Here is a 23971-nt window from a genome sequence, read left to right as displayed (position 1 = left end):
GTACAGTAGTCCACTGCTCTACCTACCTCTGTGTCGTCAAGTATACTATCCATCCATACCTGTGGTGCATTTTAGTTGTGCACAGTATTATATAGTAGGAGGACAGTGCAGAATTTTGCTGACCACCAGTATATATATAGCAGTACGGTACAGTAGTCCATTGCTCTACTTCTGTGTCGTCAAGTATACTACAAAAGTTCAGTAAAATTACCCAAAAATCAAAATTAAAAGCATCTGATGAGAAGCATAAACTTGCCAATATGCCATTTACGACACGGAGTGGCAAGGAACGGCTGAGGCCCTGGCCTATGTTCATGGCTAGTGGTTCAGATTCACATGAGGAGGGAAGCACTCATCCTCTCGCTAGAAAACTGCAGTACCACTCCTAGGTGGGCCAGCTGTTTGTGTCAGCCACTTGGGTCGCCTAGCTTAGCCATCCAGCGACCTTGGTGCACCTCTTTTTTTCTTTGCATCATGTGCTGTTTGGGGACTATTTTTTAAATTGGCCATCCTGTCTGACACTGCAGTGCCACTCCTAGATGGGCCAGGTGTTTGTGTCGGCCACTTGGGTCGCTTAGCTTAGCCATCCAGCGACCTTGGTGCACCTCTTTTTTTCTTTGCATCATGTGCTGTTTGGGGACGATTTTTTAAATCGGCCATCCTGTCTGACACTGCAGTGCCACTCCTAGATGGGCCAGGTGTTTGTGTCAGCCACTTGGGTCGCTTAGCTTAGCCATCCAGCGACCTTGGTGCACCTCTTTTTTTCTTTGCATCATGTGCTGTTTGGGGACTATTTTTTAAATCGCCCATCCTGTTTGACACTGCAGTGCCACTCCTAGATGGGCCAGTTGTTTGTGTCGGCCACTTGGGTCGCTTAGCTTAGTCATCCAGCGACCTCGGTGCAAATTTAAGAACTAAAAATAATATTGTGAGGTGTGAGGTGTTCAGAATAGACTGGAAATGAGTGGAAATTATGGTTATTGAGGTTAATAATACTATGGGATCAAAATGACCCCCAAATTCTATGATTTAAGCTGTTTTTGATGTTTTTTTGTAACAAAAACACGAATCCAAAACACACCCGAATCCGACAAAAAATTTTCAGGGAGGTTTTGCCAAAACGCGTCTGAATCCAAAACACGGCCGCGGAACCGAATCCAAAACCAAAACACAAAACCCGAAAAATTTCCGGTGCACATCACTAATATATATATATATATACCAAAAAATAAAGTACCCCTTTTTTTGCGCTAAGACACCATAAAGCTCACACCACTGAGAAATGCCTCCTGTCAGACAAGGCAAAAAATGGAGAACAGATCTAAGAAATTCTCATGGGAGCTAGACCACTTCAGATTTCACATACAAGTGTGTTTATTTAAAAAAAATTCTTTAACAGTAAAAACTGTAATCATATAAAAATATCAATAAAACATACACATAACTTTATATTACAAATGAACAGTATAGACAGATATTTATCTTGATACTTTTTATATTGGTAATATCCACAGTTGAATTCAATATCAATTTTCCCAATGAAGCGTTTCAGATGTATGTTCAATCACAAATGCGTGAATGCCCAACGCGTTTCGTCCGTACAGGACTTCATCAGGGGACGCAATCTGAGTGGTAGTTAGAAAGAAGGTGATACACCATATACTCATTATATTTATCACAGTCTTACTAAATTTAATTTGTCTACTTACATACCAATAAGATCAAAGTTTGCAAGATATCACATCCAACTTTTGCCGTGGGTGCATGCAAAATTCTCACAGATAGAAGATCTAAAAATGTCACCATTAGAATTGATATTAAATTAAAGTGACCATATATATTTAAAAAAGGACTTGTAAATAAAATCAAGGAGGGAGGGACAAACATAGTGAAACAATGGAGGAATAGATGCAATAAACTCTCTATTAATAGGTGTAATAATCACTCAATTGATCACAAGTTGAGTGCAATTCTATATTACTCATTATTCAAAAACAGAGGAGATGGTAATTATTTTAACAGATATTCAAACAGAGCTACTCACATTCCAATATTGGTGTCTATCATAAAAAGTTCACCAAAGTGTATAGACAGAAGAAAAATTGCCGTGACAATAACCTATGAATTAGAAATACAGACAATAGTGTGTATGTATATTAAGGATGAATAATTTTTACCAGCATTAATTATAAACTGCAGGTTGTTGCTCACATTGCATATATATACGTGACACTTAATTTACAAATGGAATAAATCCAAAATTGTTCTTATATATACAATATAATTGCGCTATTTATGAGGGACCATGTTGAACCTAATTGCTGATCAATAATTAAATATATTCATGGTTGCTAATAATCTCGGATGCCCACTTTAGGAGAAGGCAGAGCTTAACAGCCATTATGAGTTCAAATAATACCTTAGTGTATTAGAGAATGGCAATGTTTAACAGCCACTATACATCCAGATCATATCTTAGCATATTCTCTTACAAAATTGCTGCCCTAATGTTTAATTCACGTTATACTGCAAATTAATAGATTATGAATCCTAAATAATGAAAGTGATCTAATTTATGGAAATTGTTATTATATAAAAATAAAACTGCAACCGAATTAATTTATAATAGGGGAACGTCTTAGGCTCACCTTTTTAGTTGTAAATTGACCAATCCAATTTAGAACAAGAATATTGGGATAGACTCAAATAAGTTAATACCCTGGAAAAGAAATTAATCCATAAATATGGGTTCCTTTTCCAATGTGTCAAGATGTCTATTAATCATAATATTTACCTTAATGTTCTCTCAGGATTCTCATTCACAGCTATAGTTTTAGATGGGAACTGGGGCTGATATTTATACCTCCTCCCCAATGACCTCATTTCCTGTTTGATATTTAACTTATTTAAATTATTTTCAATGTTTCTTTTTAGTGTTCAATCTATTTGCAGTGACAGTAATGCTAACCAGTATGTCAACCACCTTAAGAATTAAAGAACAGTTGAAATAGACTAGTATATTTTCACTAAAAATGATGTTGAACGCTTTTGCGTTCCATCGTCGCTGGCGGCGTGCGTTCCACAGCCGCTACTTCCGGTTCCGGCGTGCGTTCCATGGACGCTACTTCCGGTTTCCGGTTTGCGTTCCACACATGTTAATTCCGATCCCAGCGTGCGTTTTAACTGCTGCTGCTTCCGATTTTTGTTGTGAACATGGATAATCCTAGCTTAATAGCATCCATCTTGTCTATCATTAACTGCTATTTATCTAATAATACATGCTATCTATTTACTTAGTGGTTTAATGGTTGAAAAATAAATTATAAATGTTTGTCAATCCTATTTTATTCAAGGATGATATATTATATGTGGGGACAAATGCTATATTAAAGTCCTTCCGTGATGTAATCAGTGATCTAATTAGTACTTACTGTGATAATGGTATTTAACAATTAATTAAGTGATGAGTATTATTAAATTATATTATTGATCTATATATCTAAAAAATATTAATAAATAATAATTAATTAATAAATGTATATTAGTCTACCCCATTAATGTGCTCTGTGTTATTAATCTAACCTCAACAGACTATGCATATTTAGCTAGTTATCTATACAGCCCTAAAAACAGCAGTTCAGATCAACATGGTCCCCCATTTACAATTGTTACAAGTTTGCAACACAACATCTTAATATATCACGCTTTAACCTTCAACTCATGATATAGTAGCATATCATAAGAAGACCTTGATTCAGTGGTTGTGATTTAGAGTTAAACAACTTAAGTATGATAGTCCATTATATAGGAAGTGTCATACTGAAAACATAATAAATTAGGTATGTTAGGGCCCTTTAGGGTTCTAAAACGTATTAAGTATAGAAATAGGGGAATGGTAGATTCAGGACTTAAAGGAAAGAAACTATATCTACATCTTCATTAAGGCCATTGGGGGCTAAAGTATTGAGCGTATAAATCCAATACGTTTCACGTTTGGATAATCTCAAATCCCTACTTCCACCTCTTGGATCTACTGGTATATGTTCTAATACTGTAAATGAGAAGTTGTCCCTCGTCACTGTCGCACCATGCTTCTTGGCATAATGCCTTGGGAGACTATGAGAAAGAAACTTGTTTTTCACATTTCTTATATGCTCCTGAATTCTTATTTTAGTTGGTCTTTTTGTCTTTCCTACGTATGTTAAACTGCAACCACAAGTGATCTTGTATACAACATACTCTGTGTTGCAATTGACCAAATGTTTCAATCTATAACAACCCCCTGACTCAAATTCCATACTGAATGATTTACGGTCCATAAATTTACAGCATATACATCTAGAGCATGGAAAACACCCTTTGGTGGGTATGATATCATTATTTTCTTTTCTAATACAAGAATGTGACCTTGACAACCTACTTGGTGCCACTATGCTTTTTAGATTCGTAGCTCTCCTAAATACCAGGTTTGGTTTTTCAGGGAGGGAGGGGCCCAAAACCGAGTCTTTTAAAAGTATACCCCAATGTCGATTTAAAATCTTTTTGATGGCTACATTTTCTTGATTGAATTGTGTAATGAAAGGTCTACGGAACCTTTGATCTGTTTGGGTTTTATTTTTGGGACATAGCATTAAATCCCTTTTTTGCAAAGATGCTTTAGACTTTGCTGCTTCAATGGAGTCTAGATTATAACCCCTTTCCACAAATCTGTTACCAATTAGAGTGGCCTGTTCCCAATAGTCATCTATATTCGTACAATTGCATCTTAATCGTAAGAATTGCGCATATGGCACATTGTTCTTCCAAGCAGGGTAGTGGCAACTGGTTTGGGGGATGTAGCTGTTGGCGTCAACATCTTTAAAGAAGGTCTTCGTTATTATCTTTTCACCTTCTACCCCTATTAAGGTTAAATCCAAAAAATCAATATTTATTGGATTATGCTGAGAAGTAAATTTCAAATTGAAACCATTGGACTGTATGAATGTCATGAATCCATTGATACTATATTCATCACCTTTCCAAATGAAAAGGAGATCGTCAATATATCTTTGGTAGAATATTATATTGGCTTCAAATTTGGAATCATATACATAAGTGTCCTCCCATGCTTTCATGAGCAAGTTGGCATACGATGGGGCAAATTTAGTCCCCATCACCGTGCCCTGTTGTTGCAAAAAAAACTTGTTCTCAAATTCAAAAAAATGATGGTTCAAAATGAACATTATGCTATCCAATAGAAACCGTACTTCTTTTTGAGATAGACTAGAGTCATTTGACAGGACTAATTCTACAGCTTCTACACCTTTACAATGTGGTATAGATGAATACAGTGCTTGTACGTCTACAGTTAACCATTGATATTCTTTAGACCACTCTATGGTTTCCAACTTTTGCAATACACTGGTGGAATCTCTGAGATATGACTTCATTTTCAATACATAGGGCTGCAATCTCAGATCTAAATAATGGGATAAATTCGCCGTCAGGGAATTTATCCCTGCCACTATGGGCCTTCCTGGTGGTGAAGTCTTACTCTTATGAATTTTTGGAATATGGTAAAAATTTGGGACTGTTGGATGTTTAACATACATATAGTCAAACTCTTCCTTGCATATTAGATTATCTTTCAGGGCTTTAGAAAGTAAAATAAATAGCTCCGCCTGGTATGTTGAAGTGGGATTATTGGGTAATTCCATATATGTCTGCCCATCAAAAAGAATGTTGGATGCCTCATTTAAGTAAGCCGTTTTGGTTTGCAATACAACTGCTCCACCCTTATCCGCCCCTTTAATGACCAAATCAGTATCGTTTTTCAGGGATTTCAAAGCTCCCTTTTCCTGTGGATTGAGATTGGTCCCATATTTGTTACTTTTAAGCCTTATTTTCCTGAAATCTTCCCTAACTAATTCATAGAAGATGTCCAGATTACTTCCTCTGGACTCTACCGGGTAATATTTTGATGGTAACTTAACCAATGGAGTTTTTTCATTCGTACTGGCACTCAATTGGGGATTCTTAAGAAAATGTCTCTGTATCGTTAATTTACGGACATATTTGTTGAGATCGACAAATAGGTTAAATTTATCCACATGTAAGTCTGGTGCGAATTTCAATCCCTTATCTAATAGGGAGCGTTCCGCTGATGATAATTGTCTCTCTGTGATGTTGACAATCCCAGACGAGGTTTCTCCTGATTGAACAGGGCTCTCCTTTTTTTGGGGCTTTTTTCTGCCCCCTCTGCACCCTCGTCTCCTCCAGTATGGCCTCTCTTTATACCCTGTGGTGAGTCCAGTCTGGACATCTTCTATGAATTAGTTAGGGAAGATTTCAGGAAAATAAGGCTTAAAAGTAACAAATATGGGACCAATCTCAATCCACAGGAAAAGGGAGCTTTGAAATCCCTGAAAAACGATACTGATTTGGTCATTAAAGGGGCGGATAAGGGTGGAGCAGTTGTATTGCGAACCAAAACGGCTTACTTAAATGAGGCATCCAACATTCTTTTTGATGGGCAGACATATATGGAATTACCCAATAATCCCACTTCAACATACCAGGAGGAGCTATTTATTTTACTTTCTAAAGCCCTGAAAGATAATCTAATATGCAAGGAAGAGTTTGACTATATGTATGTTAAACATCCAACAGTCCCAAATTTTTACCATATTCCAAAAATTCATAAGAGTAAGACTTCACCACCAGGAAGGCCCATAGTGGCAGGGATAAATTCCCTGACGGCGAATTTATCCCATTATTTAGATCTGAGATTGCAGCCCTATGTATTGAAAATGAAGTCATATCTCAGAGATTCCACCAGTGTATTGCAAAAGTTGGAAACCATAGAGTGGTCTAAAGAATATCAATGGTTAACTGTAGACGTACAAGCACTGTATTCATCTATACCACATTGTAAAGGTGTAGAAGCTGTAGAATTAGTCCTGTCAAATGACTCTAGTCTATCTCAAAAAGAAGTACGGTTTCTATTGGATAGCATAATGTTCATTTTGAACCATAATTTTTTTGAATTTGAGAACAAGTTTTTTTTGCAACAACAGGGCACGGCGATGGGGACTAAATTTGCCCCATCGTATGCCAACTTGCTCATGAAAGCATGGGAGGACACTTATGTATATGATTCCAAATTTGAAGCCAATATAATATTCTACCAAAGATATATTGACGATCTCCTTTTCATTTGGAAAGGTGATGAATATAGTATCAATGGATTCATGACATTCATACAGTCCAATGGTTTCAATTTGAAATTTACTTCTCAGCATAATCCAATAAATATTGATTTTTTGGATTTAACCTTAATAGGGGTAGAAGGTGAAAAGATAATAACGAAGACCTTCTTTAAAGATGTTGACGCCAACAGCTACATCCCCCAAACCAGTTGCCACTACCCTGCTTGGAAGAACAATGTGCCATATGCGCAATTCTTACGATTAAGACGCAATTGTACGAATATAGATGACTATTGGGAACAGGCCACTCTAATTGGTAACAGATTTGTGGAAAGGGGTTATAATCTAGACTCCATTGAAGCAGCAAAGTCTAAAGCATCTTTGCAAAAAAGGGATTTAATGCTATGTCCCAAAAATAAAACCCAAACAGATCAAAGGTTCCGTAGACCTTTCATTACACAATTCAATCAAGAAAATGTAGCCATCAAAAAGATTTTAAATCGACATTGGGGTATACTTTTAAAAGACTCGGTTTTGGGCCCCTCCCTCCCTGAAAAACCAAACCTGGTATTTAGGAGAGCTACGAATCTAAAAAGCATAGTGGCACCAAGTAGGTTGTCAAGGTCACATTCTTGTATTAGAAAAGAAAATAATGATATCATACCCACCAAAGGGTGTTTTCCATGCTCTAGATGTATATGCTGTAAATTTATGGACCGTAAATCATTCAGTATGGAATTTGAGTCAGGGGGTTGTTATAGATTGAAACATTTGGTCAATTGCAACACAGAGTATGTTGTATACAAGATCACTTGTGGTTGCAGTTTAACATACGTAGGAAAGACAAAAAGACCAACTAAAATAAGAATTCAGGAGCATATAAGAAATGTGAAAAACAAGTTTCTTTCTCATAGTCTCCCAAGGCATTATGCCAAGAAGCATGGTGCGACAGTGACGAGGGACAACTTCTCATTTACAGTATTAGAACATATACCAGTAGATCCAAGAGGTGGAAGTAGGGATTTGAGATTATCCAAACGTGAAACGTATTGGATTTATACGCTCAATACTTTAGCCCCCAATGGCCTTAATGAAGATGTAGATATAGTTTCTTTCCTTTAAGTCCTGAATCTACCATTCCCCTATTTCTATACTTAATACGTTTTAGAACCCTAAAGGGCCCTAACATACCTAATTTATTATGTTTTCAGTATGACACTTCCTATATAATGGACTATCATACTTAAGTTGTTTAACTCTAAATCACAACCACTGAATCAAGGTCTTCTTATGATATGCTACTATATCATGAGTTGAAGGTTAAAGCGTGATATATTAAGATGTTGTGTTGCAAACTTGTAACAATTGTAAATGGGGGACCATGTTGATCTGAACTGCTGTTTTTAGGGCTGTATAGATAACTAGCTAAATATGCATAGTCTGTTGAGGTTAGATTAATAACACAGAGCACATTAATGGGGTAGACTAATATACATTTATTAATTAATTATTATTTATTAATATTTTTTAGATATATAGATCAATAATATAATTTAATAATACTCATCACTTAATTAATTGTTAAATACCATTATCACAGTAAGTACTAATTAGATCACTGATTACATCACGGAAGGACTTTAATATAGCATTTGTCCCCACATATAATATATCATCCTTGAATAAAATAGGATTGACAAACATTTATAATTTATTTTTCAACCATTAAACCACTAAGTAAATAGATAGCATGTATTATTAGATAAATAGCAGTTAATGATAGACAAGATGGATGCTATTAAGCTAGGATTATCCATGTTCACAACAAAAATCGGAAGCAGCAGCAGTTAAAACGCACGCTGGGATCGGAATTAACATGTGTGGAACGCAAACCGGAAACCGGAAGTAGCGTCCATGGAACGCACGCCGGAACCGGAAGTAGCGGCTGTGGAACGCACGCCGCCAGCGACGATGGAACGCAAAAGCGTTCAACATCATTTTTAGTGAAAATATACTAGTCTATTTCAACTGTTCTTTAATTCTTAAGGTGGTTGACATACTGGTTAGCATTACTGTCACTGCAAATAGATTGAACACTAAAAAGAAACATTGAAAATAATTTAAATAAGTTAAATATCAAACAGGAAATGAGGTCATTGGGGAGGAGGTATAAATATCAGCCCCAGTTCCCATCTAAAACTATAGCTGTGAATGAGAATCCTGAGAGAACATTAAGGTAAATATTATGATTAATAGACATCTTGACACATTGGAAAAGGAACCCATATTTATGGATTAATTTCTTTTCCAGGGTATTAACTTATTTGAGTCTATCCCAATATTCTTGTTCTAAATTGGATTGGTCAATTTACAACTAAAAAGGTGAGCCTAAGACGTTCCCCTATTATAAATTAATTCGGTTGCAGTTTTATTTTTATATAATAACAATTTCCATAAATTAGATCACTTTCATTATTTAGGATTCATAATCTATTAATTTGCAGTATAACGTGAATTAAACATTAGGGCAGCAATTTTGTAAGAGAATATGCTAAGATATGATCTGGATGTATAGTGGCTGTTAAACATTGCCATTCTCTAATACACTAAGGTATTATTTGAACTCATAATGGCTGTTAAGCTCTGCCTTCTCCTAAAGTGGGCATCCGAGATTATTAGCAACCATGAATATATTTAATTATTGATCAGCAATTAGGTTCAACATGGTCCCTCATAAATAGCGCAATGATATTGTATATATAAGAACAATTTTGGATTTATTCCATTTGTAAATTAAGTGTCACGTATATATATGCAATGTGAGCAACAACCTGCAGTTTATAATTAATGCTGGTAAAAATTATTCATCCTTAATATACATACACACTATTGTCTGTATTTCTAATTCATAGGTTATTGTCACGGCAATTTTTCTTCTGTCTATACACTTTGGTGAACTTTTTATGATAGACACCAATATTGGAATGTGAGTAGCTCTGTTTGAATATCTGTTAAAATAATTACCATCTCCTCTGTTTTTGAATAATGAGTAATATAGAATTGCACTCAACTTGTGATCAATTGAGTGATTATTACACCTATTAATAGAGAGTTTATTGCATCTATTCCTCCATTGTTTCACTATGTTTGTCCCTCCCTCCTTGATTTTGTTTACAAGTCCTTTTTTAAATATATATGGTCACTTTAATTTAATATCAATTCTAATGGTGACATTTTTAGATCTTCTATCTGTGAGAATTTTGCATGCACCCACGGCAAAAGTTGGATGTGATATCTTGCAAACTTTGATCTTATTGGTATGTAAGTAGACAAATTAAATTTAGTAAGACTGTGATAAATATAATGAGTATATGGTGTATCACCTTCTTTCTAACTACCACTCAGATTGCGTCCCCTGATGAAGTCCTGTACGGACGAAACGCATTGGGCATTCACGCATTTGTGATTGAACATACATCTGAAACGCTTCATTGGGAAAATTGATATTGAATTCAACTGTGGATATTACCAATATAAAAAGTATCAAGATAAATATCTGTCTATACTGTTCATTTGTAATATAAAGTTATGTGTATGTTTTATTGATATTTTTATATGATTACAGTTTTTACTGTTAAAGAATTTTTTTAAAATAAACACACTTGTATGTGAAATCTGAAGTGGTCTAGCTCCCATGAGAATTTCTTAGATATATATATATATATATATATATATATATATCTCGAATGCAGAGGGTCGACTCATATGACCCTCATCCTGCTTTTACTGCCCTCCTGTGTGCTGCTGGAAACAGTGAACAGTGAGAGTGCAGAGGAAGGGTTCAGGGATGAGGGAAAATAGGTGCAGTGTAAGGGATCTGCTATTAATTTATATCAAGTGAGCCGAGCTATTTACCTAACCTGTCTTAATGTACATTATAGGATCTACACTTGATCCACAGTCAATGAGCCTAACTATACTCATGTACATTATGGGACTTGGATGACAAGGCATAAATTGAGAATATTAATACATGCTACATCCATGTTATATATTTTACCTGTTTCCTGTAACTTTCATGTGCAGTATTACTTGCATAGCGATTAATGAGCCCTATATTGACGTCTGTTTACAATACCCATGTGCGTGAGTCCCTGGCAAGTGACACAGGACACAGCTGCTGTGCAAAAATATGCTAATGTCTGCAGGAGATCTCTGAAGGAAAAAGACGCCTCCTGCCAGCATCTCAGATCTGATTTCTGAGTCCCAAGAGGCAGGATCTGATCAACATCACGATTATCAGTTGCTTCGGCCATCAGCATCAGCCATCTGAGTAAGCCTAAGCTTACTCAGAATGGCCACCTCCTGCCTGACCACTACCAGAAAACTGGGCCAAACCCCCCCCCCTCTCCCCCCCGCCCCCCGTTTTCTGTAAACGTTGTCCAGCACTGCCCCATCCCTGCCTACTAAAGGCCGAAGCATGTCAATTATACTGTGGCTTGGGGTCACTGTGTGCAATCTCACAGCACTCATTCTGCACATGTGCAGAACAGGACCTGCACATACACAGACCCACAAACATCGGAGGTGTACATAAACCATTAGGTTTGCGTACATCAATGGTTTATTTATTATTATTATTATTATTATTATTATTTATTTATTTATTAACAGTTTTTTATATAGTGCAGCATATTCTGTTGAGCTTTACAACAGTAATAGAACAAATCTGGGTAATAACAGATAGACCTAGAGGTAGGAAGGCCCTGCTTGCAACCTTACAATCTTTAAGGAGATGGGCATTGACACAAAAGGATAGGTGCTACCTGCCCTGCCAGATTGCAAAGGATCTTAATGGGCTATATAATACGGTCACCCAGCAATGTTGGAATGGGGTCAGGAAGATGTGAAACTGAAGAAAGACAAAATATGTGAGGTTATGTGTGGACTGTACTGAGCGGATATAATTAGATAGGAGACATTAAAAGTTGTATAGGTGGGCCTGGAATTTGATAAGCTTGTCTGAAGAGGTGAGTTTTCAGGGAACGCTTGAAGGTTTGGAGACTAGAGGTGAGTCTTATTCTGCATGGGAGGGGATTCCACAGAGTGGGTGCAGCCTGGAAAAAGTCCTGTAATTTTGAGTTGGAATAAGTAATACGTATGGATGAAAGACGCAGATCTTGTGCAGAGCGGAGAGGTCAGGTAGGGACTGGAAGATATTTTGAGATGAGTGAAGAGATATATGTTGGTGCAGTTTGGTTAATGACGTTGTATGTAAGTAAAAGTATTTTATATGGAATATGATAGAATACCGTTAACCAATGGAGGGACTGACAGAGCGGATCTGCAGACGATGAACGTCTAGCGATGAAAATCAGCATTGCAGCTGCATTCAAAATGGATTGTAGTGGTGAGAGCCTATTTTTGGGAAGACCAATAATCAATGTGGGAGATGAGAGCATGGATTAGAGTTTTTGCTGTGTCTTGTGTAACATATGGTCGTATTTTTTTTGGATATGTTTCTTAGATGTATGTAACATGATTTTGAGACCAATTGAATGTGGGGAAAAAAGGACAGATCAGTGTCAAGAATGACACCTAGGCAGCGAGCTTGTGGGGTAGGGATGATTGCTGAGTTATCAACAGTGATAGAGATATCAGGTTGGTAACTATTATTGGCTGGTGGAAATATAATTAATTCTGTTTTGCAAATATTAAGTTTGAAGTGGAAAGATGACATCCAAGATGAAATGGCAGAAAGGCATTCAGTGACACGGCCCAATACAGATGGTGACAAATCTGGGAATGATAGGTAGATTTGAGTATCATCCGCATACAGACGATACTGAAATCCGAAAGAGCTGATTGGTTTGTCAAGAGATGTGGTACAGATTGAGAAAAGCAGAGGACCTAAGACTGAGGGTATGCGCGATTTACTGGCAGACGGGATGCCGGCAGCGGTGCGAGTGCTATAAAGCCCCTTGCGGGCACGGTGACTCGCTGCGCCCGCCACAGGTTATATTCACCCTCTATGAATGTCGTGGACACCCAGAGAGGGAGAATAGCCTGTGTCGCTGGAATTCCGCCGGTGGCATTTCACCTCCTGTTGGGATTCCGGAGTCGGTATTGTGACAACTGGGCTCCCAACTGGCGGTATTTTAACTGCTACCCCTCCAACTGATAAATGTAGCAAAGAGGAGGTTTATGTACATCTCTGAATAAGACCCACTGACAGCTAATAAATGTGATTGGTAACAACTTCAGGATTCATTCCAAAGAAACATTCAAATATACACAAATCTAGCCGTCTACAGTAAACTTAATATGTAATAAATAAAAAATATGTGTTTGAGTTGAAACCAAAATTGTTATTGTAACAGGGAAAGACTAGCTAGTCAGACCAATTTCTTTCTTTTCATCTGCAGATTATGTATAACCATCTACACGATCTGAAAGTTCAAGGCTTACATTATTTTGCATTCCGTGCCTTATTTTATAGAGCAATTTGCTGCAATATGGAATTAAATGCAAATCTTGGGAACAAGCAATATGAAAACATATCTGAAATGTCTTTTTTTATATAGCAATAAAATAACAGAAGGGAGCAATGTGTCTGGCAATGTACATTATCACAATATTGATCATTTACAACAACAGTTTTCACACGCTGACTTTTAATAAAGTTTAAATTGCTCCACTACCCATTTTCCTTTTACAATAAGCAGTACTGAGGTTATTGTTTACTAGAATTGCTAAATAAGTCAATGTGACAATGCTTTTGCCCCCACATTACAGCAATAAGCTGCAGACAGTCCCTTGGGATATTATTCATAATATGAAATATATATTTATCTATAGCGTATATTAGTTTCATAGATTGTCTTTTACCTACCTAGAGATATCTTCTCTCCAGAATCTGCAGGGAGGAGGAACACTAGCAATGCCAAACCAGATATGATCACACAGGGTATCAATAAATTTAATCCATAGTATAATGTACGTCTGCGCATGGTGACTGTGTAAGTTACATCAGGGTATGGCTCCTTACAACATTCATAGTACAACTCATTTCTTTTTCCTGGTACATCTACAAAGGAAAATGCAAATAATAGTGTAAGTATTTCATGCGTGTATTAATCATTTTTACTGTATGCTTGTGTTGTAAACTATTGCATACGTACAAAATAATCACATAAATATAAGGGGCTCATACATCTATGACCGACTGACGTAATTCCCTGTTCTGGCTCAAGGGATTGAAAATCCAATATTTAGAATTTCCCAACTCACTGATTCCTACCAAACACAGCTTTGGGGGTATATTTATTAAATTTAAATTTTGTATTTGATTTTAGGTTTGATTTAAATCATCTGAAATCATTCTTTTTCACTCATCAAATCCCATATTTACTAAGATTTAAAACTGAAATCGACTTAAAAACCAAATACGATTTTGACTAGTGATTTTGTGTTTGGTTTAGGTTGTCCATTTCAAAATCATCTATAAAAATGAATACAAAATTGAACATCCACCGATTGCCTTGACGTAAGGGGAAGGAGAATGGTTCTTATTTATACATATCTGCCTCCACCAGGATTTAAGACACGCAGCCTTATTCGTAAAAGTTTGAATATATATACTTTTGAGATTTTGTTGTTGAAATTGATTCGGTTATGGTATATAACAAAGGGGGTCATTCTGAGTTGATCACACGTAGCAACTTTTTGCTGCTCGTGCAATCAACTTGATGTCACCTATGGGGGAGTGTATTTTAGCATAGCAGGGCTGCGATCGCTTGTGCAGCCCTGCTATGCTAAAAAAGTTTTGTGGAGAACAAGACCAGTCCTGCACTTACTTACCCAATGCGATGGATCCAGTGATGAAGGTCCCGGCTGTGACATCAGACATCCGCCCTCCAAACACCTGGTCACGCCTACGTTCGCCTTACCATGCCCGGGAAACGGTGAGTAGACGCCCCGATCCTCCTTCCCGCTGTCAATCTTCCTTCGGTCCTGGCGTTGTTGCCTGGCAACTGCCATCGCTGGGCAAAGACGTGCATGCTCAATGCGGGCGCCGCGCAGCCGCAGTTCCGACCCATTTGCAGCGAAGAACCGCTGCGTGCGAATGGGTCAGAATGACCCACAAAATACGATCAGACTCAAGAGATGTATTATTATTATTTTTTTATTATTTTTTTAATGTTTCACTACGTTATATAACTGTATCTGTTTCGCCGTTCAGCTTCAAGGGTTTTGATTAACACATGACATCTACATTGTTACCTCCTTCGTAACTAGGTCTGTCAAAATTACATTGTAACCAGTGTTGTTTATTTGTATCAATCCCATGATGCCTCAATAGAAATATTAAAAACAAAAAAATGAACATCCATTTAACATGACAATTCAGCACTAATGTGACCAGTAGGCAATGCAGCCCCCATTTGCTCATAATCAATTACTTTTTGAATAAAAGGTATTAAGATAGAATAGCCTAAAAACCTTACCTACTAAATCCCATTCTCCATTAGAAATGTAATTTGATATGTCCGCTTCTAGCATTTGTAGATCAAGCAGCCAGCCGTTATGTGTCCAAGATCCAAATTTTAATTTGCATTTTTGTATATCAAAAGGAAACCATCGTACATCGATATAGCATGTGCTCTTCAAAATACCTGAAAAAGTAAAATACATGTAAGCTAATAATGTAAAGATACATTGGTTCCCCCGCCATTTACACCCCCTACACATGTGCATGCCAGAGCTGGCTGAGCTAGAATGCTGAAGGCTGTATTACACATAGTAACGCTCATTCACCTGCCTGAATAATCAATATAATTGGGGCCATGTTCATGCTTTACACAAATATCTGTATCTTTATTAACATCTATCACTGACCTTTTCATTGAAAAAAAAACTCAACCTACTGGCTATAACAGAAAAACGGCGCACACAATCAGAAATGGCCTCCCCTGCAGCACTGCCACATTGTGGGCTCCACTTCACACACACCTCCAGGCCTGGTAACAGTAAAAGGAGGTGGGACTGGAATATTACTATCCCAATCTCTGAAATACACAGTTCTAGCAGTTCTGCATGTTGATGCTATCTATCACCCACCTGGGAAATCCAAACAATTTCTGGAAGATTTTTCTGCTTGGCTCCCTCACTTCCTATCCTCTGACATCGTCACCATCATCATAGGCGATTTCAATATTACTATTGACAGTCCACAATCTCCCCATGCCTCCAAAATATTCTCTCTAACCTCCTCTCTCGACCTCTCCCAATGGACTGACTCCTCTATTCATCAGGAGGCCCAGTGCCTTGATCTTGTATTCACCAGACTATGGGCCTCATTCAGTAAGGATTGCAGTTTCTGCTAAAAAAACAGTTTCTGCGATCAAATAGTTGCTGCCCAGAAATAGAGAAAAAATGCCCAACGTAAAAATTGTGAATGCATTGCAATATGCGGGCTGATCACAAAACCATACGCAATTACCGGAACATCGAAGATTTTTCCTATCTGTGCTAGGCAAGGTCATCCACAAATTTTGCTAAACAAGAAGCTGGAAGTGGTCAGAGGCCCTCCTTAAAAACGCCTGGACACGACTGCGTTTTTTCAGACAAACGCAGAAAACGGCGGAAACGAAATGCTGACTTCCTGTCACTCATACAGCGGCTGCATTGCGATCACAATGTGTACACATTTTCTGTCGCTGTTTTTGCTAGCATGCGCAGTCATTCGATAATCCGGCAGATTGCGAATCGCAAATTGTTACAATCCTTACTGAATCGGGCCCAGTGCTCAGTTTCTGAATGCACTAACACTCCTTTCTCTCTCTCAGATCACAACCTTATCACCTGCATGCTCTCCTCCATTATTTCAAACGCAATGTCATTGAAGTCCTCCAATCCTCCACAAACCTGCAGAAATATTAACGCTATTCAATTTCAACAACTCTCCACCTCTCTACAACAACTATTTTCACTGATTTCTACTTTCACCTCTCCTGAGACTGCTCTATCACACCTGAACCTGGCTCTGGAAACAGCACTTGATGAATTGGCTCCAGCTACCCATCACACTCCCCATGCAGTAAACTCAGATGTCAACGGTGGCACTCTAAATTCACAAAACACCTACAAAAACTCTCACGTTAAGTAGAACGTCAGTGGCTTAAAACTTGTACCCCAAGCGACTTCCTCACAGATTTTCAGTCTCTCATCTCTGCTCAAGCCTCTAACCCCAAGTGAATTTTTAATACATTTAAATCACTTCTTATCCCTCCCTCACCCAACCCTCCAGCCACTATCAGTGCACAAGAACTTGCTTCCTATTTCAAGGACGAGATTGATAAGATCTTAAATGAAATGGTATGCTCTTCCACAGCCAGTGACCTGCTCAATTCTCTCCCTGAACCCTCTGCCACCTTCTCATCATTTGATCCCACAAATGAACATGAAGTATCTACACTCTTCTCATCTGACTGCCTCTCCTCTTGATTAAATACCCTCACAGATCAGTATAGATCGGTCTTCTGTGCTCATCCTTAACTAAAATATGTAATCTCTATCTACTGGCATCTTTCCTTCACTGTTGAAGCATGCAGTGATTACTCCCATTCTGAAAAAAACTAAATTCTGACCCTAACTCTCTCTCAAATTTCTGTCTCATTTCTCAGCTCCCATGCCCCTCCAAGCTACTTTAGAGACTTGCATATACTTGCCTCACACACTTTCTTAACTCACACAACTTACTGATCCCACTTCAGTTAGGCTTTCGTGCCCAACACGCCACAGAGATAGCACTGACTAAGGTATTGAATGATATGGTCACTGCTAAATCTAAAGACCATTACTCATTACTTATTCTTCTAGATCTCTCTGTTGCTTTTGACACAGTTGACCACTCTCTTCTTATACACACACTACAATCCCTAGGTCTTCAGGACACAGCCCTTTCTTGGTTCTCATTCTACTTATCTTATCGCTCTTTCAGTGTTAATTTCCCTAATTTTGAATTTGCCTCCGCTTTGCTACCTCTATCAGTTGGAGTACTGCAAAGGCTCAGTCTTAGTTCCTCTTTTTTCCCTCAATCTATACCATATCTCTTGACAAACTAATCATCTCTTTTGGATTTCAGAATCATCTGTATGCAGATGCTACTCAAATCTACCTATCCTCCCCAGATTTGTCACCATCTGTATTGGTCCATGTCACTGAAGGCCTTTCTTCCATTTCATCTTGGATGTCATCTCACCACCTCAAACTTAATATTTCCAAAACAGAATTAATTACATGTCCACCTGCCAATATAGTTTCCAACCTGATATCTCTATCATTGTTGATAAAATAACAATCATCCCTACCCACAAGCTTGCTGCCTAGGTGTCATTCTTGACTCTGAACTGTCCTTTGTTTCCCACATTCAATCTGTCTCAAAATCATGTTACATTCATCTAAAAAACATAAAAAATACGACCATATCTTACACAAGACACAGCAAAAACTCTAAATCATGCTCTCATTATCTCCCGCATTGATTATTGCAATAGTCTCCTTACTGGTCTTCCCAAAAATAGGCTCTCACCGCTACAATCCATTTTGAATGCAGCTGCAAGGCTAATCTTCCTCGCTAGACATTCGTCTGCTGATCTGCTCTGTCAGTCCCTCCATTGATTACCGGTATTCTTCTGTGTTGTGGTATGATATGTCGGCACAATCATAAGGTCAATATTCATAATGTTGACACGGTAAAAATGTTGTCAATGACCATGCCGAAATTTAACATATAGACAGTAATGACGTGTCGACATTATAGTATGTTGACATATAGTCCCTGGTGGCCCAGTGGTGACTTACCTGCTCCTGGTGTTTGCAGTAGCTCCAGTGCGACTTCCGGCAGTCATGTGACCATCACTTCCAGGTTAGATCTCCAATCCTCCTGTGTTCCAGTAAGTATTTACCCCTATCCCTAACAACTACCCCTAACCTCACCCCAGGCTTAACATAACCCTCCCACTGGCAGCCTATCCTTAATGTAGATAGATAGATAGATAGATAGATAGATAGATAGATAGACAGATCCCCCGGGTGCTGGCGGGAACCGCAGCGCCAGACGCACTGCCAGTTCTAGGTTAGCATATGGTATGAAAGTTAGAACCCTCACCATTAAATTTGAATTCATCTTCCCTGAATTTGTTACAATAAACTGAAAGCAGACAGTTGTTTATTACAATGGAATTAAGATTATTTACTGTACTTCAGATAAATATAGTAAATAATACAAAAACAGGCTTTGACGTTTAACAATGCATTGCCAAGCTAGTGTGTATTGGTATTTCCCTTGTGCCTAATAATTGTGCCCTAGGTTGAACATGATAAATCATCTTCTAAATATATTCTAAACATATTAAAACATTGTTATTCAAACCAACATGAAACTTTGTGCTGGGTTTAATAAGAATGAGCACAATTTGAAATGTACCTGGAGGAATATACTGACAGGCACCAGAGGAATTCACCAAGACATTAGTGTGAAAAGTTGCATCAAACCTTTCATCTGCACTGAAGCACAAACAGAGAGATGGAATTAGATGACATTATTATATCTAGCAAATAAACAAATTTATACAATAGTAAGTATTACAGATTCACAATATAAATGTATATTATACAGGCAAACCATCCTATTAGGTCATTGGACAGGTGTTCAAATGATATTTCTGACAAATGTAGAATAGCCCACGAAATAAAACTGAAATTTTCACATTATTTAAATAGACATCAGCAGGAATTTTCCTAAATCAAGTTCCTTTGGTCTGAGTCCTACTGTGCACTCTATATTAGCCAGGCTCTGTTCCCAATAATCTAATCAGAGCACACATGGAACAACAGAAGGAAAGCAGTCCAGCAGAGCATATAATATAATACAACACCACTGTTGCTAGTCCCAGGCTGAATAATATTACCCACTGAGGAAAATCAAACAGGTATTAATATGCAGTGTCTCTGATTTGATGCAAAAAAGAATACATACAATAAGTGTTTCTAACAACCACTTGTTTATAACATTAATCAAGTCATAATCATGGGAGACTTTAATTTACCTGATGTAAATTGGGAGGGGTCTTTTGCAAGTTCAGCTACAAGTGGCAAATTTCTACATTCCTTACAGGGAGCATCTCTCAAGCAATTGGTGAGGGAGCCCACTCGCAAAGATCAATATTAGATTTGATTCTTACAAATGGTGACAGGATATCAGACATATATGTGGGTGAGCACCTGGGATCCAGTGATCATCAAGCAGTATGGTCTAGTATAAAGACAGGATCCAACTCCTGTCACACAAAAACAAAGGTGTTGGATTTTAGAAATGCTGACTTTGCAAAAATGGGGAGATGTTTAAGTGATTCACTGGAGGAACTTGGAAGGGGTGCAGGAGAGATGGGAAAAACTGAAAAGTGCAATCCTAAGTGCAACAGACCTTTGTATCAAAAGGGTTAGGAAAAGCACCAGGAAAAGGAAACCAGTGTGGTTCACAAAAGAAGTATCAACTAGTGTGAAAGCAAAAAAGATGGCTTTTAGGAAATACAAACAGACTCAAAATAATAACGACAAAGAGGTGTATCTGGACAGATGGAAGGATGCTAAGAAAGTGATAAGACATGCAAAGGCAGAAGCTGAGGAGAAAATGGCCCAGTCAGTAGATAAAGGGGGCAATTTTTTTTTAAGTATATAAGTGAAAGGAGAAAATCAAATGGAGGAATAATAAGACTTAAGACGGAGAGTGAGCATTTGGTGGAGGGAGACAAGGCAATAGCAGATCACCTAAATAATTATTTTTGCTCAGTATTTACTACAGAAGAAGGGATGGGGCCACCGTTAAGTTGCAAGGACATTCATAAAAATATGGTAGATGAAAGTACATTTACAGAGGAGAAGGTCCTAGTAGAACTTTCAAAACTAAAAGTGGATAAATCAATGGGACCAGATGGGATACACCCAAGGATACTCCAAAGAGCTAATAGATGTGCTGGTTACACCTTTAACAGAATTATTTAACCAGTCTCTAAGTAAAAGTGCCATTCCAGAGGACTGGAAAAGAGCAAATGTAGTTCCACTGCACAAAAGTGGAAGCAAGGAAAAAGCAAGTAACTACAGACCAGTAAGCCTTACATCAGTAGTAGGGAAAGTAATGGAAAAACTATTAAAATAAATAGTTGTGGAATATCTTAAATCAAACAACTTACAGGATCCAAAACAGCATGGATTTACTGGTGGGAGATCATGCCAAACAAATCTTATTGACTTTTTTGACTCTGTGACGAAAATAATAGATCAAGGGGGAGCTGTAGATGTAGCATATCTAGACTTTAGTAAGGCATTTGACACTGTCCCACATCGCAGACTGCTAAATAAACTTGAAAGTGTGGTGGTGGATTATAAAACAGTTAAATTGATAAGAAACTGGTTGCAGGATAGAAAACAGACAGTTGTAGTTAATGGAGTGCAATCTATGGAGGGAAATGTTACCAGTGGAGTACCCCAGGGATCTGTACTTGGTCCAGTTCTCTTTAATATCTTTGTTGGTGACATTGCAAATGGTATTGAAGGGAAGGTATGCCTTTTTGCAGATGATACAAAGATATGCAACAGGGTAGACACAACGGGAGGGGTAAAACAAATGATGACCTAGGTAGGCTTGAGAAATGGTCAAGAATGTGGCAACTACAGTTTAATGCTAAAAAAATGCAAAATCATGCACTTGGGTCTCAAAAACCCAAAGGCTAAATATAGTATCAAGGGTACTATAATGGAAACTACTGAGGAGGAAAGGGTTTTAGGAGTCACTCTTTCAAGTGACTTGAAGGCAGGAAAGCAATGCAACAAAGCAATGAGAAAGGCAAGTCAGATGCTTGGTTGCATAGGGAGAGGAATCAGTAGCAGGAAAAAAATAAGTGATAATGCCACTGTATAGGTCATTGGTACAGCCCCACCTGGAATACTGTGTCCAGTTCTGGAGACCATATCTCCAGAAGGATCTAAATACATTAGAGAGTGTACAAAGAAGGGCAACTAAAATGGTGCATGGCCTACATCACAAAACTTACCCGGAAAGGCTAAAAGATCTTAACATGTATAGTTTAGAGGAGAGAAGGGAAAGGGGGACATGATAGAAATGTTCAAATATATCAAGGGTCTTAACAAAGTTCAGGAAGGAAACATTCTTCAAAGGAAGAGAAGTATTAGAACTCGAGGACATGCACTGAGACTGGAGGGGGTGAGGTTCAGGGGAAATTTAAGGAAATATTACTTCACAGAAAGGGTAGTGGATAAGTGGAGTAGCCTCCCATCAGAGGTGGTAGAGGCTAAGACTGTAGAGCAATTTAAACATGCTTGGGATAGGCATATGAATATCCTTACAAAGAATTAAGGTTAAAAAAGGGTTGAGATTGCCTAAAGGATAAAAAAAAAGGGGCAGACTAGATGGGCCAAGTGGTTCTTATCTGCCGTCAAATTCTATGTTTCTATGTAATCCAATAAAAACTCATCCCTGTATCTCCTGTTATAGTTTATGGATTTAGGACCTTATTCAGTAAGGATTTCAAAATGTGCGATACGCAATCTGGCCGATTATCGAACGACTGTGCATGTGTAGCATTCGCTTTGCGCAGGCGTGAAGGGAAATAGCGACAGAAATTGTGTACAGATCGCAATTGCAAATGCAGCCGCTGTTTGTCTGACAGGAAACCGGCGTTTCTGGGTGGAAACCTGACGTTACCTGGGTGTGTCTAAAAAAAACGCAGGCGTGCCCAGGCATTTTTAAGGAGGGCCTCTGACATCAGCGATGACCACTTCCAGTCTCTTGTGTCGCAAGAATTGTGGATGACCTTGCCTGACCCAGATAGGAAAAATCTTCGATGTTTAGGTAACTGTGTATGGTTTTGCGATTGGCACGCATATTGCGATGCATTCGCAATTTCTGCAATGGGCGTTTTTCCTTCATTTCTGGGTGGCAACTATTTGATCGCAGCAACTGCTTTTTGCCAGAAATTGCAATCCTTGCTGAATGAGGTCCCTAGTATGAATTTAGGTGTATTTAGAGATGCTTATATCTGTGTTTTTTAAACGTATTTCTGTGTTTGCAATTGCTCAAGGCAAACATATATTGAAACATTTCTCAATTGCTACTAATTGTGATTACAATGCAGATAAAGTAGATAATGCATATAAAATAGATAAAGTAACTATTCCCTGCTGTGGCATCTATCACAGGAATAAGAATAGAAGCATACTGCAGCACAATATAAGTCAAACACATTTTTGAAGACTGAATTGAATACTCTTTCATATTGTACAATGATCTTTATTATTGTTAAATCTGTTTACATGTATATAACGTGCATTAGATATGTCTCTTAAAAGCAAAATGTTAATACCAGTATTCACGCAGAATAATGGACAATGAGGTCTATTGATTAAGAAAATGAAAACTTAATTGCTACTTATCACTATACATCGCATTGCTTCTATGCGATGTTTAGCTGTAATAAGTAGCAACTCATGCGCTGCGGAATCCAGTGGTCCAGCTGTGAGGTCTTCCCCAGGCAGTCCGCCGGCGGGTCCCTCTGTGTATGAACCGTCTGTTGACCTTCAGGCAGGCCGCAGTGGCTGCTGGGAGGTCAGGGGCGAAGCCAGCGCACGGTGCCAAGCATACCCCCTTCACATTGCAAAAATAACCCGGTATCGACCCAGCATATTGCTGGGCCGACACGGAT

The 23971-nt window shown here is 38.1% G+C and overlaps 1 protein-coding gene and 1 long non-coding RNA gene across 3 annotated transcripts in view; one reads left to right on the top strand and one right to left on the bottom strand.

The window, feature by feature from the left end:
* Positions 1 to 23971, bottom strand: part of LOC134911241 (neuronal acetylcholine receptor subunit alpha-7-like) — a 416671-nt gene that overhangs the window by 165007 nt on the left and 227693 nt on the right. For both annotated transcript variants that reach the window (XM_063919545.1, XM_063919550.1), the window contains exons 5-7: positions 19678 to 19757; positions 15695 to 15862; positions 14080 to 14274 (exon numbers count right to left, since the gene is read on the bottom strand). In XM_063919545.1, the coding sequence (XP_063775615.1) occupies positions 14080 to 14274; positions 15695 to 15862; positions 19678 to 19757 (443 nt within the window). The remainder of the gene's footprint in view (positions 1 to 14079; positions 14275 to 15694; positions 15863 to 19677; positions 19758 to 23971) is intronic.
* Positions 1 to 23971, top strand: part of LOC134911257 (uncharacterized) — a 94773-nt gene that overhangs the window by 42341 nt on the left and 28461 nt on the right. The gene's annotated exons all lie outside the window — the stretch shown is intronic.

This window comes from Pseudophryne corroboree, chromosome 1 (assembly GCF_028390025.1).
Source record: "Pseudophryne corroboree isolate aPseCor3 chromosome 1, aPseCor3.hap2, whole genome shotgun sequence".
NCBI lineage: Eukaryota > Metazoa > Chordata > Amphibia > Anura > Myobatrachidae > Pseudophryne > Pseudophryne corroboree.
The sequence above is the reverse complement of the archived record's forward strand: the minus strand, read 5'-3'. Positions and strand labels throughout refer to the sequence as shown.